The sequence below is a fragment of the Cololabis saira genome, chromosome 7 (genome assembly GCF_033807715.1).
Source record: "Cololabis saira isolate AMF1-May2022 chromosome 7, fColSai1.1, whole genome shotgun sequence".
Classification (NCBI taxonomy): Eukaryota; Metazoa; Chordata; class Actinopteri; order Beloniformes; family Belonidae; genus Cololabis; species Cololabis saira.
In genome coordinates, this window is record NC_084593.1 from 33,134,469 (window position 1) to 33,152,161 (window position 17,693).

The 17,693-nt window shown below is 40.5% G+C and overlaps 1 protein-coding gene across 7 annotated transcripts in view; it reads left to right on the forward strand.

Moving 5' to 3' along the window:
- The window catches only part of pcdh19 (protocadherin 19), a 56,385-nt gene extending 47,469 nt beyond the window's left edge, over positions 1–8,916 (forward strand). For all 7 annotated transcript variants that reach the window (XM_061725697.1, XM_061725696.1, XM_061725702.1 and 4 more), the window contains exon 5: positions 6,170–8,916. In XM_061725697.1, the coding sequence (XP_061581681.1) occupies positions 6,170–6,729 (560 nt within the window). In that variant the 3' untranslated portion in view covers positions 6,730–8,916. The remainder of the gene's footprint in view (positions 1–6,169) is intronic.
- Positions 8,917–17,693: the final 8,777 nt, after the last annotated feature.

The following is a 17,693-nucleotide window of genomic DNA, read 5'->3' on the forward strand; positions in this document are numbered from 1 at the left end:
TGTTTCCTCTTTTCTTATTGTCTAACTCGTCCAACTGCATAGCAAAGTCCCAAGATCCCAATAAAAGGGGATTTGTAGAAATCTGTACTGTAAATAGAACCATGGACACAGACTGCAACACTTTGACATGATTTTGTGCAGATTGCTGTTAGCGCTTTATAATAAAGATCAAGAATTTCGGTGCCATGAAGGGATGCGTGATGGAAATCTGGCATTTTCTCCAAAATCTCTGCGTGTTGTCGGATTGGCAACGTGGCTGAACAGTCGGGAGCTTTTCAGGCAGAGACCAAGCTGGCCTTCCCACCGGCTTTCTGGTGTTCTGTTCCTGCATAAGTGCATTGCGTTGGTGCTGGAGTGTATGTTGAGAAGCTCTCTGCTACCTCTAACCCTGTTTAGCCTTGTGCAGCCATGCTTATCTCTTTATGCCTTTCGTACTGGGTTAAATCCAGTTCAGAGTGCCTGTTGGGAGAGTTAAATGGTTGCTGGCTCATATATTGTGTAAAAACCAGGGCATGAATTATGATAATGGCAGGTATAAACAACAACAGACCACCCCTGTAAGCCCTGCCCCTTCAAGTGTTCCATATGTCACGATATGAGTCCAGGGTAATCCTTTTTCCAGGTTTAAAATTGCTTCCTGGGACACAGTGACCCTTATGAGCCAGTTATGGTAGCAGAAGGGCACAATAGGGTGAGAGAATCCTCTCAGCAAAATGGTGTTTGTTGCCAGGGCACTGAAACCAGCCAATCCACGTATGTCATCAGGACAACCTGCCTGTATTGTTTCCACTACATGAGCCAGTCCATTGGCTAGCTCTCCAACTAAACAGTGCTCTCCGACGACATAGTGATTTATACACAGCGTAGCGATTGCTTTTTTTCCTCCTGCTGCTGTTACACAGCTGTTAAGCAGATGCTGTTTGTACCAATTTAGAAGCTAGTGCATTGTTTGTCAACAGCAGTTTGGAAATTCATTCTTTATACCAGGACTCCGTTGTAAAATACACTGGCTCTGCTGGATGGGTGAGCAGCGAGGGAGCGAACACACAGCAGAAGCTAATATTTACAGAATGTGGCTCAGACCAGCATCCAAAATGACTGTTGGCATGCACTTGTGGAAAAGTAACTTGCTCAAATCATCATCTTTTGGGAGGACGCAGGTGGGCTAGTGGCAAAATATCAGACAATGGCCAAAGTGATGGAAAAATCAGACAGGAAATTTGTCCTTGATAAATTAACTGCTGCTCCCGCTCAGAAACAGAACCGGGGACCACAGGAAAACTGACTTCCTCAATCACACGACGGCACTAACAAGGCCACCCAGCACGTCTGATATTCTTGACAATTAATATTTGACTGTGAGGACTTTAAGAATTCCGGTCAGATAGGCAGAAATGAGAAGAAATGATTTCTGTGTGAAGGATTTGTTTAATTACATCAATATACAGTACGTGAGCCAGCAGTACTGATTAGATGGGAGAAGAGGACAGAAGGAGGAGAGGCATAAAGGATGGCCTTGTGCACGGAGCTGTAAGGGATGAATCTGGGGGATTCTGAGGAGGAGGGGGATGGCTTGATGTGGCTGAGCCAGATGCTGTAGGGAGAAGGAGAGGACTCTGTGCTGTGTAGAGAATGATGGCTTACGTGGTGCAGTAAGGGTGCCCCTCTACTGTTTGTAAAAACAAGACCATCACACTCCATCTTGCCGCTCCCGCAGGAGCCAAGCCTCCGGGCTGATTTATGGCCCACAGACTGAATTGGCTGCCTGGGATGACAGCGGTGCTTGGACTCTCCCTAGCGAGTAGTGTAGAAGGCTGCCTGGCCGAGCTTCTGCCTCAGCTGGCTGCAGAACTGTCCTCAGACAGGACAGACTAGACACGAAGCTGCATTTGCAGATGTTCGGTCTTGAGCACGTCTGAGACTCTGAAACCCAACCAACCTCGGGGAGCCACCCTCTATTCTGCTAGTGCCATATTTTTCGATTTTTTTTTTCTCTCCCCTGTGATACTTTCATCAGCGTCTGCATCACAAGCTCCATCAAGTCTCTGAAGTAACAATTTAGATTTAATCAATCTTTGCCATGTGACTGCCAGGATGGAAAATTAATATGGAGAGCAATTAGAAAACAGCTATCTCACTGTCAAAGATACTCCAGAATACTGAGATGAGAGCAAGAAAGTAGAACAACATTACAGCAGCAAATAAAAAGCTTCTGCAGATAACTCAGACATGGCAGGAGCTGTTGAATGTCTTTAATGTGAATAAGAGTCTTTTCAGACTATATGCTGTGTATATGTTATTGCTTTATCGCAGCATTTTAACGGGGTTCAATGTCCAAGACGATCAGGAAGTTTCGGGAAATATTTATGTAAGCCACAAGAAAATGATATCTTTGTTAAATTGTTCTTAAACATCATAAAATAATTCCCATGATGTCTCCCTGGGTGTCTACTCAGGATTATCTATTTTCATGTGACAAACAGAATCAGGACATTTATTGTTACCGCTCTGACAAAAATGTCAGCACACAGATGAAATACAAAAAGTAGTTTAAGCCAAAAGTGGCAGACGTTCTTTGTAGAATGATTTATCATGCGACACTGCTGTTCCACATTCTTTTTAGGGTTCATCTGCTTCAAAAGCCAGGCTGACTGAATTGTGTCATTCTGCAAGTACCCGTGGCCTCGTGGCTCCAGTTACACTACGACATTAAATGACAGAATAAAGATTCTGGGTCCAGATGAACTCAACGCTGTCTCTGGTCCTCCGATTTGGCTTTTTATATTCATTTCACAGAATTACATCAAGGTTGAGGCCGCTCGCGCTACTTTTGGAGGGCTAAGCGGCTGTGCCTTCCAAACGCAGTCCCCGTGTTAGCCAAATGAGGCCCAAAATAGCTGGAAAAGGCTCGAGGAGTTTTAGACAGGTTGCTCTCCCCATCCCTTTCCTTTTGTGTCTGAGGATTTAAGCCTTTTGTTGAACCCCCCACCCCCTCCTTTTTTTTTTTTGCTACATTTGCAAGAAACCAATAACACCTGCAGCTGTAAAACACGTCGGGATCATTATAACCAGTGCACAGGGGTAATTTGAGCATCGAACAAGTCAGGTTGTGGGATTCCCACACTAAAGCTAAAGATCTGATTTTTTTTTGATTGAGAAGAAGAGGTCTGAACCTGCTGCTGGCAGACTATGTGGAGCAGAACATGTGTTTGCTCCCTGTGCTGATACAAAGTGATGCTATTCCAGGTACCTGCAAACAGAAACACACAGACAGCTCCATCAGGAGGATTTGGCTTTTACATTTGAAGATGCAATATTTATTATTTTGCAATGCTACGCACATATTGATGGTGCTCCCGTGTGCCTTGAAGAGCTTTTTGACCTTATTTCAGTATTAAAGTGCAATATGTCTGATTTGATAGTAGTGTTTTGCTGCCAATACACTTTCCTTTTTTTTTTTTTTGGACTACCATTAGGGAGGTAACATTGAATTAAACTGCATTGTATAAATGCACCACACAAAGAAACTATAAGCAGCCTCCATCTCCCAGTGATCCTCCCTCAGTAATTAATTGGTGATCGGAAACGCTCCCAATGACATCCTGCTCTGTGCCATACTTTACGTCTGTTCCTGGAACTGATTGGCAAGCTCCTTTTTAAGACTTTTCCTGAGGAATTTGAATACAAATTCCAAATAGGAAGTACATTCATGCCTTCTATTCAACACTTGTTGACTTCCAAACATCAGTGCTGCAGTGTGAGCCTTTAATTTATTTCTAACTATTATGGGGTTTTTTTCTTTTTGAAATAAGAAGAAAATTATGTTTTGTCAGAGGTCGATGGCCTTTCCCTTTTTTATTTAAATTTTCTTCATTTTTTCTGGGTCTTTTCTATCAACATCTGCGTTTTATGAAACTCTGAACAGAGACAGGATGTGTGGGTGTTAATAGCGCTTGGCTTTCATAACAATGTCATTTACAACCCAGTTGCTCTCCCATAGACCCCTAAAGGAAGGGAGGAAAAAAAATGGCTTTGACTGCATTTGCATGCACCGCAAAGTAGAGAATTTGCAACTTGTGTATTTCTTTGTCCTACAAGGCTTTCCGTGCCTTAGCGAAAGCTTTAGGCTATACAAATAAGCCAAAGTGTTTAGAGGGAACTGCATTCACTGCCAAAGATGCTGTAAAATTTCCATTGGAGAAAAATATCTATTGTACTAGTTATTCAGAAAAGATTTTGCAAAAATTTGAAGGTTACTAATTATAGCTGAAATTTAGGAGACATCTGAACACATAATACACAAAAAGTCCAGTCTTTATACTCCAAATGTAAATCATCATAACACCTTTTTTTATACCATTGTGACTAAAGATTTAACTTTCGACTGAATGTTGTTCACAATTTATCAAAGAAAATGCATCAGAAGCTGGTAAATTCAGTCTACTGGTACATAAACATTTTTTGTTGTGACTTAATTTGAAAACAACCTCAGCCCTCCTCCCCAGACGTAATGCCTGTTTTCTACTCGATTACTGCCCTTGTAGTTAATTGGACCAATCCGCATTCAGTCCAATTAACATATAAACCAACTCTAACTGGTGGAAAAAGATTGCAATTTTTCTCATTAGTGCTTTTCAGCTTCATAAGATTTTAACTTTGATTATCTTTGACAAATGGCACCGAACATGCTGAACATGAGTATGCATACATGCGTGAATTGTAACTGTACACTAAATCTTGGACGATTGTAACAAAGCCTCCCCTTGTCATGAAGCGTGACTTCGCCGTGTCACTCTGACACGGTCACTTTGGTCACTCATGCTCTGCATTCCTGCTGCTGGTGTTCATATTTTCCACCCAGAACTCCGCTACGGTTACTCTGACTCCGGCGAGCCTTGATCCCCCTTTACTCACTCGCTCATTCAGTCATTTAGTTGCCATGTTATCTGTCAGTCCCATCAGATTATACTTTATGAGAGACAGCTCTGGCATATCTGCCCCTGCAAAGCCTGTCTCCAATCTTTAAATATCGATCCCCAGAGCCTCAGCAGAGGTGCCTCTCATGAGTGCGGAAAAGAAGGGAGAAAAACAGATCATTAGTGATTTTAATTAGGTGATCTGTCAAGCTGTGATTGCCAGTTGTAAGCGTATGCATTTGGGTCGATCTCAATCCCTTTCACAATCCCTTCTTGTCATCTCGGGCCTCTGGAACGGAGGACGGCTGCTGCTAGGAGGGAAGCGAGCAGGAGGGAAGGACAGAAATATGTCGATGTGTATGTGTGTGGCACATTTTTGTTCAGATTAGAGCGGCTGGTAAACACACTACAGTTGCAGAAGGGGATTTGGAGGTTTTATTTTCTGATGTGAAATCATTTTGAAATTACTTTTTCTGATGTGCTATAAATATGTTGTCATCATCAACATTTTCTATCATATCCAACGCATAGAAATGCTTGTTTGATTGTCGCACCGAACATAAAAAGGAGAACAAACACAATTAAAAGTATTTAAATTTAATTAAAGAGATTATAAACATCGTCCATATTCTTGTTGTAAATGTTGATGCAAAAATCTGCTCAAAAGTTCTTCCTCTCACACAACAGAGTGCAGCACAGTTGTACAGATTCAGACAAATCTTTTTTTCACTCCAGCGTTAAACATCATTACATATTTATAACTCGGCGCCAGATGACAGAGACAGAGAGAGAGCGAGATATGAACCAGGCTGCAACAACGCAACTCGTCTGGTGTCTTTCACTGAGATATCTGATTTCACTGTTTAAAACTGCCTTTTATCTAATGTTGCTAGAGAAAACCCAATTATGCAAGAGCTGCAAATGGACTTTTGATTTGACAATACATAATTTAATTGGCACATTAGATGTGCCCCAAACATCTAGCTCCAGTTATCTGTGAGCAACGTTATGGGGACTGCAGCCTTGAGTAGATGGGCTTCAACAAGCAAAAAGCAAATCATTTAAATGTCTCTAACTTGGCCTCTTTGCAGTACCACAGTATGCACATCTTTCTATTTATTTCCCTTTTAATTCTATGAATGAGGCTTGAGACATGTGCGTCAAATGAAGGTTAAGTGGGTGCTTGATATGAGTTTGCTTTAAAGACAAATCTAACAATGTGTTTGTTTTTTTTTGTGTCTTTTTCTCCACAGATACCAGTGAGGGCTTTCACTGCCAGGACGAGTGTCGCATCCTCGGTCACTCAGATCGCTGTTGGATGCCTCGCGTTCCCGTCCCAGCACGCGCCAAGTCGCCCGAGCACGCCCGCAACGTCATAGCTCTGTCCATCGAGGCCACCACGGTGGACGCGCCACACTATGAGGACGGCACCATCAAGAGGACTTTTGCCACCTTCGGCAAGGATGGGCACGAGGATGTGGAAAGGGGAGAGATGAAGGGAAAGCGGACTCAGGAGTCTCAGGTTTGCAGCCCCAAGGCCAACGGAGGGGCTATTCGTGAAGCTGGCAATGGGCGCGAGGCTGCCAGCCCCGTCACTTCCCCCGTGCACCTGAAGAGCCCCGCATCCAAGCCGTCCTCTGCCTACAACACACTGAAATGCCGCGACGCAGAGCGGATCGCCAACCACAGCCTGCTGCGGCAGCCGGAGGGAAAGGACAGTGAGCCGGCTGTCAGGGAGATCAACACGCTTCTCCACGATGGCCGAGACAAGGAATCCCCCAGCAGCAAGCGCCTGAAGGACATTGTGCTTTAGCGAGCTTCTTGATGACAGACGCCGACATGTATACACATATACAGTGTAAACTCATATATATACATATATATATACACTCTGCAACAGATGTGTGTACACAGAGGAAGGTTGGGCTGTGGACGTGTAGAGACACACACTCATTTGCAGAGTACAAAACTCAAGAACCAGCTTGGGCTGATGGTAATGAACTGTAGTATGCTGCAGCTAGTTGTGTGCTCAAGTCCAGGTAGTGGATGTGGCTTTGTTGTAGTCGCGGTACTTTTTCCTTTTTGCTTTCGTTCAGTTTTTTTCTATCAGTCTGCAATGAGTGAACAGGCAGGTCGCTGTTGACTGCATGGACACGGCCAGCGGAGCGTTCCAGCCCTCCAGCCAAAGCAGGACACTACATGTTTGGACACCTGAGGTGCCAAGTCACACGTACAGTTTATGCCTTTTGAACTACTTTTGTATCTCAGTCTGACTTTTTGCCTTCTTTGGTTTTTGCAGTGTGTTTTAGCTGCCAAAATCGCTCTTTGTTCCTTTGTATAGTGAGCTTTGTCACTGTAAGAAGCAACCGCAGATAAACGCAGGATTCATCTACAAATACAGTCAAATCACTCTTTCAGCCGTTTCCAGTGCATTCGGGAGACGGAACAATAAGCCTCCCGGTCTTGTTAGCCCCTTTCCCCCGACCTCTCTGCTCCTCTCTGAGGACTCCCTGGTGTCATCAGACTGTGAGGTCTTTACAATATTTATATTTCAACACAGATGGAGCTACACAAACTCTCGCTTTATGCCAAGTCGCTCTGAGCAGCGGTGGGACGGACGGATCTTTGTCTTCAAAACAACTTGTATGGAAGAAAAAGACTTACTGCTTTTCAAATCTCCTGTGCCCAACCTTGATTGTAGCCAGTGGAGCACAAATTAGAGCTTTGTGCTTTGGTCTTGTACTTTTTTGACTTTTGACTATGGGGCTAGGATAGAAGGGATCGTCACTCACGTCTTGCTATGTGAAACTCTGTATAGGGTTTGCTATTATCATTTTTAATAACCTGTTGTTATGTGACAATCCCTTTAATGTTTTGTTTCAAGAGAAAAAAATAAATAAACATTGGTGTTCAACTGAAGCTACGGTAGCGTTTGTTACACAAACACAAAAATTAAAAAAACATATATGCCAAAATATATTTTATAAATAATTTAAAATGTATAATGAGAATATTTAATGCTGTGTAGTTATTTTATGAGTAAGTTATACTTGAACTTAACTTGCTTCTGTTCATTTGTCGTTTGCTTTTATATTGAACCTGATTTTTTTAATTATTATTATTATTATTTTAAAAAATGAATTTGGATTATGATTTGTTTACTGTGTGATCCCTGGCAACCGTTGACTTGCAGTCTACCTTGTTGTAAAGAGTTTCTTATTGGTCAGTTCTTGTGCCATCCAGTTTCTGTGTGGGCTACTAGAAAATTAAAAAAAAGACAAAAAAAATAAATAAAATAAAATAAAAAAAATTCAAAAAAAAAATTACAACAACAAAAAAAAAAAGCAGTTTCAGCACCAACATTAGTGTGTCAGTTCAACAAGCTTAGAGTGAGATAGCAAAAGAAACCAAAAGAGATGTAAACAAAACCGTAACGATTACAGGATGTTGCTTCATCTGAGATATCTGTGGAAGGGAAAAAAACAGCGCCCCGTGTTCTTGGGGCTAGAACCGGGTCCCACATATAGGTCAGCCTTCCTACCGGATCCAGTCAGCTTCAAACAAGGTTGTTTCTCAGCTCCAACTGAGGGCATTCTGATGTGGACACTAGCTTTACTCAGCACTGCTGTCACCCTGTGCCATTTATGTCCCGCTGATGTCAAAGATGTCAAAAGACCACAGAGGTAGAAAGAGGTCTCCCCCCCTCCCCGCCCCCCCGCCCCCCCACAAGCATCATACAACAGACTGGGTGGAATCCCGTTTCAAAAGACTAAGTCTTGGAAGAAGTGTGTTGCACATGGGAGATGTGGTTTGATGTTGCTTTGCAGTAAACTGTGTGTACAATGTGGGAAGATATGAATGAAAATGGACAAATTGCATTCAACAAACTAGATCGTGTAGCTGAATGTTTTGCTGGTCTCACCCATGGCTTCTGGCAACGTGAAAATCGGAATAATCACTGAATGTATACAGCAGCTTATAATTAAACTATTAAATGTTCTCTGCTCTGTTTCCTTGTCTTTACTTCTTAAAGCAAAAATTAAACTTTGGCCAAAAAAGGCACTATCTTGTTCATAATTCAGGCCAATGAATTAGAGAAGCGTGCTAACAGTAGAGTCGGAGGCCTAGTCGCAACTGGGAGAGTAAAATTTACAAACTAGAACAAGAACTGCAGATGAAAAAAAAAGACAAATTATTCCAAGTTATTCCAAGCAAAAGAAAGGTTTAATTTCAGATCAGCACTAACATCTATGTTTAATATGCACCGAAACTACCGTTAATTAACTTGAATAATCCTTCAGACAATGTGGGAAGTGTCTGCAGCAAGTATCAGAGTTTCCATTATGAAACAAATGTGCTCTTGCATTAGTAGATTACAACCTGTAATCGTGAACATGAACTTTTCTTGAGAACAGGATGATAACTGGCCGATTGATGGCATGACAAAATTGAATTGAACAGTTTATGCTGAAGTTTACTCCCCTCTTCATTAATATTCTACTGCGCAGAACGGGCCAGCTGAGGTCTTTCCAAAATAAAAGATTAACCGATAAGCCGTGTGGATTTGATGGATTTGATTCTTAAACTTAGACTTGACTTAACATTTTGTACTTTCCCAAACAAAACTGACAAATAAATACATACAAATACCAGTGTATAATATTTCTATATTTATTTACTCTGTGTGAATGTTAGAATACATTCATGAATTCAGGAGGATTGAGGTGACGTCATCACCACTAGCATTGATCACGGTGTGTTACGAGTTACATTAGATTTTTGTTTCTAATGAGGGTCAGAATACACATAATAGAAATTTACTGAAAAGACGAGAGCACTTCTGACACCTCAGTGAAGTAAAGGTGTCGTCTCTACGTGTTGGCTGTTCCTCTTTTTGTAATTCCCCCAGACCAAACCCCGGCGGCTCAGGGCCGGTTATGTGTCGCTTTCAGACAGCGAGCTGGCATCGCAGCGGCTGAGCGACAGCAGCATTGTTGGAAATGTTTGTTTCATGTGGACTTTCTTTGTTCCCAGTTTGGAGGTGTATTTAGATTTGATTGGTTCTTTTTCGTTGGCCCTGATTCCTTATTTGCACCAGTGTGCACATGCCCAGCAAACCTGCATATTCACGGTACTTCATGTTTGCTGTTGACATTGATGTATTCCATCGTTTTGTTGTTACACCACTTTTGAAGAGAGCTCATTTTTATCACGGAACTCCAGCCCAAGGCTAAGCTACAACTGTTTATTCGCTTCTTTGTTTTTATTTCATTTCCAGGGTGTACTCCACCTCTCACCTGGTAAAAACTGGGACAGGCTCCATCAGACCCCCAAGAACCCGAATAGGATGAAGTAAACAGAAGAGAAAAAAGACTGTTTTGTCTTCCTTTTCAGTTTCACTGGCTGTTTGTGGTTGATGTATGAGTCAACGTGGGCTCATCATCAAGTGCAGCTGATCTCATGTTGCTTTTATTGAGAAAATGGGAAAAACAAAATTCCAGAGTACATCCCATTTTCGGGAAGAGAGAAACTGATGAGCTCCAGTGCTTGGTACAGGAAGCCTAAATTGTACAACCACTTCAAGATGTATTTTAGAATGTGTCTGGTGGACAGTTTGAAGAGTTTTTGCGACAATTACCTCCAAGCTTTTAGAAGCAGAGGAATGGTTTCAGAGAGCTGAAAAAGTCATATATGTGTGGTAAAAATCATACACATGCCCTTCCAGTCAAAAGTTTGGCCATACTTTATCAATTGAAGTGTGTCCAAAAACAAGTCTTGCAAAAACAACTGGTCACTCACCACTGCATTGCTTTTGGTTTGGAATAATAAACTAGCTAAATGGGGGAATGGGCTTCTGTGGAGAAACGTAAAGAAACAGCAGAAGAAATGAGATGATTCCTTCCTTTTTTCCAGTTAGATACACACACTTTCAGTTTTTTTTTTCCAATTACTTCTGAAGCGTCAGGTCTATGTTGCCTGTCATTAAGGTGTTTAATAAGGTTTCACTTCGAGAAGTATAATGACTTCAAAACAGCAGAGCTCGCTTGAAATATTGATTTTAATAGTCAACTTTGAGTTGAAGAGTCTAAAAGCTAAGGAATCTGTTAAATGGTGTAACAGAGTCAGATTCTTATTCTGGGATTTTACAATGTTTTCAATGATTTTTGTACTCAATAAGAGATCCACTTTTCACCTCCCCCACAGACAGCAGATATTTCTCTTGAGTAGGTTTGTATGGATTGATGAAGAGAAGCAGAAAGAATAATATGTGGAACAGGACATTTTCCAACACCAGAAAGACAAGGATGCAAACAAGTGAGGGGAAACACACAGCTGCCACACAGCTGGCCTCTATGATAAGAAAAAAAGGCTGGCTTTATTTCTATAATTAATTTGCCATTCTCTCTATACCCCCTGGTGGAGCCAACATGAAAGCTGGTCTGAAAGCGCACTTGCTAACACATCCATTAGTCTATAAGGAGGATCTTGTTTCTTCCAGCTAAGTTCTCATCTCCTGGGCAATAACACTATTCTATCCTTACCCTACTCACAAGAATTACTCATGGCCTTTCAACAGATTTTAGACCCGTGGGCTTCCATAACAAATTTGCCTGAACGAAAGGTACAGGTCTGCCTCCAACTGCTGAAAAAATAATGTATTTTGAAGTCACATGGAGACAAAAGAGGGAAAAAAAAAATGTTAAAATAAATGTTAGAAAATGACAATGCTACAGCTAATCTATGTTATACATAGAGTGTGTGTGAAAACCTTCATTTTCTCTCAGGATTCCAGCATCCCAACTGGCCAAACCTCATTTGCAATGCTGCGAATCCCCAATCTGGTGTTTGTGCATGTTTAATTACCCCTGATTCATGGTGGTCTCCAAGTGTGCTACATTATGCTGAGATTTATATCAAAGGTTACGAGGACACACATCCTGTTAATTTTCTACTAATGTTTCAATTATCATGGTGTAAAATGGGGAGAGGGGCTAACATTGAACAATTACAAAGATTTATTTCCAACATTGATGTGCATTGACAAAGAGCAAGAGGAAGGCCTGCAGCTTGACATTCCTTCAATACAAAATTGTTCGGCGCCTGTTCTTTTGAGAGATCCTCCCTCAACCAACCCCCAATCATTCCCACCGATAGCTCTTTCTCCAGTGACCTCATTCTATCAAAAGGGTTTGCAGCTGCCGCTGCCTCATTATGTCCAACAACTCCATTCACTAACCTCTGGTGGAAGTTCACCATAGGATTAGGCGACAGCCAACTTGTCTGATACGCTGCAGTAACTTACCTGGCTTTCTACTAAAGCTTTTTCCCCAATTATTGACTCTTTAGAAATATGCCAGATATAAAAATTCAACAATCCAGTAATTTGATTTCTTATCTTAAATGTTAAAATCTACAAACATATTTATGGTTTTCTTAAATTCTGCTACAGAGCAATGGAGGATGTTTCTTCCCACCAGTAAATTCAGTATCCACAGATGATGGTATTCTTTTTTAGGTGCTCTACAGTTTACCAAACTTTCATTTCCATGTCATGCAAATTAGGCACTTTCTATATTCTAACCCGTCTACTATTCTAGGAGCATGCATGTTGATTTTGTGAAAATGCTTTACTAAAAAAACTTAAATCTGTGCAGAATGCCAAACATACCAAGATGCTTTTTATTCAAAAAGTACTGTACTGGAAAGTATGCACTGGACTAGTACAAATAGTTTTGACTAGTACAAAGTAGTCTATCAAAAGACATCTACTGATAGCACTAAATCTCCGATTTGGTTCAATCCACCAGACAGAAAATACATAAAGGGAAATGGCTCGATTGGGTCAGTGATACCTTAAATACCAGCCCAAAGATAACTGCTATGAACTTTATTGCTTTATAGCATAAAGATACTAGTGCATGAGGATACACAACACTCAGCAGTCTGTTCTTGCAGCAGCATAACTAAATGAATGGTTTAGGTCTAAGATGTAAGCTCTATTCACAGAAAGACAATTTTGAGTCTAATTTTAAACGTAGAGTTTCTGCTGAACCCAAAGTGCTTTCAGAAGGAGGCCTTATTGTTTTCTGGATTTAACAGGGAGGCAATGAAGAGATACTTTGAGAAATGTAACTTTTCCTGATAATTCTTATCAGAACTCAATGCAATATTTTAGCTCGGCGGCCTTTAATGCATCTGATCTGTCTAGCTTACTTTTTTTGGGGAAAAAGCTGTACATCAAGAATTCATATGCTCCTGACTTGTGCCAGCAAATGCACTGACTACATTCCCCGCATCATTATGAAACAGGGTCTTTTTAATTTTTCTCAATATATTACAGATGAAAGAATGAAGACCCATAATCTTCTATTACTGTATGTAATAACATATCCTGATGAAAAATAACCCAGAGATTTCTCAGAGACGTGCTAGAAGATAAAGAAAATGTATCCAGTCACAACAATGCAAAACATCTATTCCTGAGTAACCCAGGCCTAAAGACAAACTCTTTTGTGATTGTCAGAGGCCACGGGGAGATCAGTGATAACTTTCACCAGCTTACCGAAACTGTAAACAATCATAAAATTAACCTGCAACCTTATTGACCTTATTGAACACTTTTGTTTGGATGGTTCTCAAAAACAAGTTGATGCTGCCAGCACAGAGAGCTCAACATGACAGGGGAAGCATAATCTAAACTTAAAGCAAGTTCTGCTACTTGTTTCTAAAGCTGCTGTACTTGATGATACATCAGTGACAGTCGCAGGAAAGGTGCCATGAATTTCCTCTCTAATATAAACCGTTCCCTTTTTGAAGAAAACATCACTGCTGAGAGTTAAAGGAACGCATAGCTCAGCAGAACTGCGACTCTAAGTCAGGCTTCAGTGTTGAAAAGTAACTTTGGGTTCCTCTTGTTCACCTCATTTAGCAATTAACAATCTGCATTCTTTCTTGGCATAGGTTATAAGTTATTTCCACTATCTTTTCAAAAGATATAAAAAAATTTTTTTTTATATATTTTAAAATATGGAAACTACACCAAGGAGCCAATCTTCTTTTAACGATTACCAACATTTCAAATGTGTTGTACCTCTTGGAGCAACTGTATATAGAAAAGTTTAGGCTTGTTTTGTAGTTTTGTAGTACTACAAAATAACATTATTATTCCACCAATCCATTATTTAGATGCATTGTGGGTTATGAGAATATCGTGTTAGAATCAGAATCAGAATTAGAAAAGGGTTTATTGCCAAGTTTTCACACAAGGAATTTGTTATGGTTATTGGTGCAACACAATACAATTATAAAAACAAATATATAAGAGATAAAATAAAATGTATAAACAATAAAAAGTATAAACAATAAAATAAAATGTAGACCAGAAAGTTGGAAAGTCTTAGTTGTTCACTTTTTATACTAAACATCTGAACGAGAGCAGCGGAAAAGAGCGTTGTTCGGTCTGTGATTATTTGGGAATAGACAACTGAAGTAACAGTGGCATGGATAAGTATATGAACGCTTTGGACTTTTTTTTATTATTTTCTACAATACTTTGCTATAAAATGTGATCTGATCTTCATTTAAATGACATTAATAAACAAAAATAAAGTGATGTTGATGACACAAATTATCAGCATGCCTGCTGTGTTTATTGAACAAACCCCTTAAACATTCACGGTGCTGGAGGAAGAAAAGAAGTGAGATTACTGGCAGCAATGACTTCAAACAAATGCCTTGGTAGCTCCGGCTCAGACTGGCACAACGTTCAGGAAGAATTTTGGACCATTCCTTTTAATGGAACTGCTTCAGCTCAGACACATTTATAAGATGAATGGATTTATATCTCACTTCAGGTCATTTCAGATCTTGGGGTTAAGGTCTGGAGTCTGACTGGGCCTCTCCCAAAGGCAGATTTTCTTTTCTTTTGGCCATTTGCTTTGATGACTGGGCTCTTTGTTTTACTACTAGGCTGCAGTGCTGGAGAGTCAACTAATATGTAGGATATTCTGGTAGTTCATTTTCTCACGGTAGCGAGTCGTCCAGGTGCTGAGACAGCAAACCAAGCTCAAATCATGATGCTTCCTTCACCGTACTTCACTATTGGGATGATACAAGTCACTCATTTTTATGTTGGTAAGCATGAAGATTCCTTCCAAATAATTCAACTTTTGTTCTATCAGTCCACAAAACATTTTCTCAGGAGCGTTGCAGATTGCCATCTTGCTCTTTTGCAAACTTCAAGGATGCAGCAATGACCTCCTGTAGAGTGATGACTTCCTCCGTGGTAGACAGAGGACTTGATAGACTTGTGAACAGAGAGGTTTGCCACTTTTATAGATTTCACGCCATTTAACATAACTGCAAGCTTAGTTCTTGACTCCAAGAAGCCACCAGTTCATTGGTTGAGAGTGGTCAGCGGGTGTAGTGTCAGCTTCTTGTTCAGCCATTTTTGAAACAAGACTCAGGTGGTGGAAGAGCCTTTAATGCTTTCTTCACATTCTCAAAACACCTGCTTGTTTGAAGCCTTTTAGAAGCATGCTTGTAAGTAATGTAGCTAACTTAACTAAAATAATTAAGTCTTTCTGTGTATTTTGAGAATTTGTGTAGCTACTTTGTGTACTTTGTGATGCTGTGTAACATAAGCAGCTCGCCTTGTTCAGCTTTACCATGTTGTAAGAATAGATGTGTTGTAACTATGCAGTGATATAATTACCACTCTCGCTCAGGAAATGTGTACATTTTATATTTAGACCTTATTTACACGACATTCTGAATATCTTACAGAGATTTACATTGTTTGTACTCACTGGAATGTCATTAGACTGAAATGGAACTTTAATTTGTGATTAGTTTTGCAGATCCAGTAACTAGGAAGCTGTATCCAAGACATCCTTGAGTAAGGAAGAGTAAACTTTGTTCTTCGCTTTTGGGTCATCACTCAACCTACAGTTATTGACTGTTTAGCTATCTGTCACATTTTGCACAGTAAGCACACACGCTGGAGGACAGGTTACACGGTTTATCGAAAGAAAGATCGTTGGATGCCTCAATACTACGAGGTTATCCTGTACTCCTTTCAACCTTATGCACTTCAATGTGTTGTGATCGTCATAGTGTCAGAGATGTCATTTTCACAAGTCCTGGTTCACATCATCAGATGCTCCTTATGAACAGCAACATGTTTGAGATTCTTTTAGCAACCAAAGTAGTTATAAACCATACCTCCCAACTCATTTCCTTAACTGGACTCCTGGTGTGCAAGCTACTGACTTCAATTACCTTTCCTTGAAGGAGTGTGCGGGTCCACTTATGTTGTCCTCCAACACTTAAAAGGTTTGATGGGTGTTTTCAATAATTGCTTATGTGTTATCAAGTTAGACACATTGTGTTTGTGTGTTACTGTGACTCAAATGATAATAGATCAGATGTTGCAACACTTTCATCCAGAAAGCCATTAGTTCCAAGGGGCTCACATATGTTGTAATTGCCTTTGTAGTATTGATTTAAAGATAACATCCAGGCTATGATGTTCATCATAAGTGCCCTAATATAAGGACTCTATGTTGTATATGCTCAGTTATAGGTAGACAAAACACCAAACCTATAGAAAAATGTAACAGCCAAGTGACCAATAGACGCAAAATAAAAGTGTTGTTTTTCTTTTTTCTTTTTGTGATTTCTGCTTTGGGTTAGAAAACTGAGCGAGATACTGAAAAGGACTCAAGCTAATGTTGGTTTGAGGGCTGATTAGTAAATGTTTTAGGAAGATTGTTATTAGTACTCCTTGGCCCCCCGGTTCAAGGAATGTGAAAATTCAAGTTGATAGGGAGCGTTGACTCACTGAAGCAAACACAATACTGCTGCTGCTGCCAGCTTTCAATCAAACTGATAAAAACTATATAATGACCAAGTTATTTAATCGCAGAGACTCAGGAATGAGAAATATGGTATTCAATAAACCACATGCAAAGGTTTACTATTTCATTCTATTACATCTTAGTTTTTTAATTTGGGTGGTCAGGAAGAAGACAATAATTGTGAGTTTTTGGGCAAATGGCAGTAGTGAAGAAGTTGTAGAAAACTGTATGAGGCTATGGTTCTGCCATCCTTGGTGGACTCAGGTTGTTCCTGCACCATGACGGGTTCAGACTTTGCCAAAGATTTTGCTGTATCCACAGACATTTGAAAGTCAGGTATTTCAATAATTCAATATTCATTCAGAGAGTGTACGTTTTCGAGAAAGTCTATTGGGACTTGCAAGGGTATATTCTTTCTGGTCTAAAGACATGGTAACCTCAACATTTTGTTTATAACTTTATATTGTGTTGAAGAAGGTAGTCATTGTCACAGTGGTCATTGCTATCATTAAAAAGACAGATTACCCCCTCTGTCTCCCCATCACAACTACATATCTAATAGGCCTGGCCAATAGCCACTTCCCTTTGTAGCCATCACAATGGAACTTTGATTGCCATTGAACTGAGCAGCTCAAACAATAGTCCACACACACTGAACACTGCTGAACTCTCAGTGAGACGGAAGACGGCGTCTGCCACATTTCCTCAACAAGCTTTAATTGGAAGTGATGCTAGACAGATCATATCATAACCATTAGTGATGCCCTGATAAAAACTGACCTGGGATCTGCTGTATAAAGCCTCTTTGTCTGTAAAGGGTCCGATGAGCCCTGGGACAACCCGGCCTGCCATCTCCAGCAGCAATCACAGCCTGACCTCAGTCACCTCTCCCAGCCCTTAATGCCCAGAACGCTGGCTC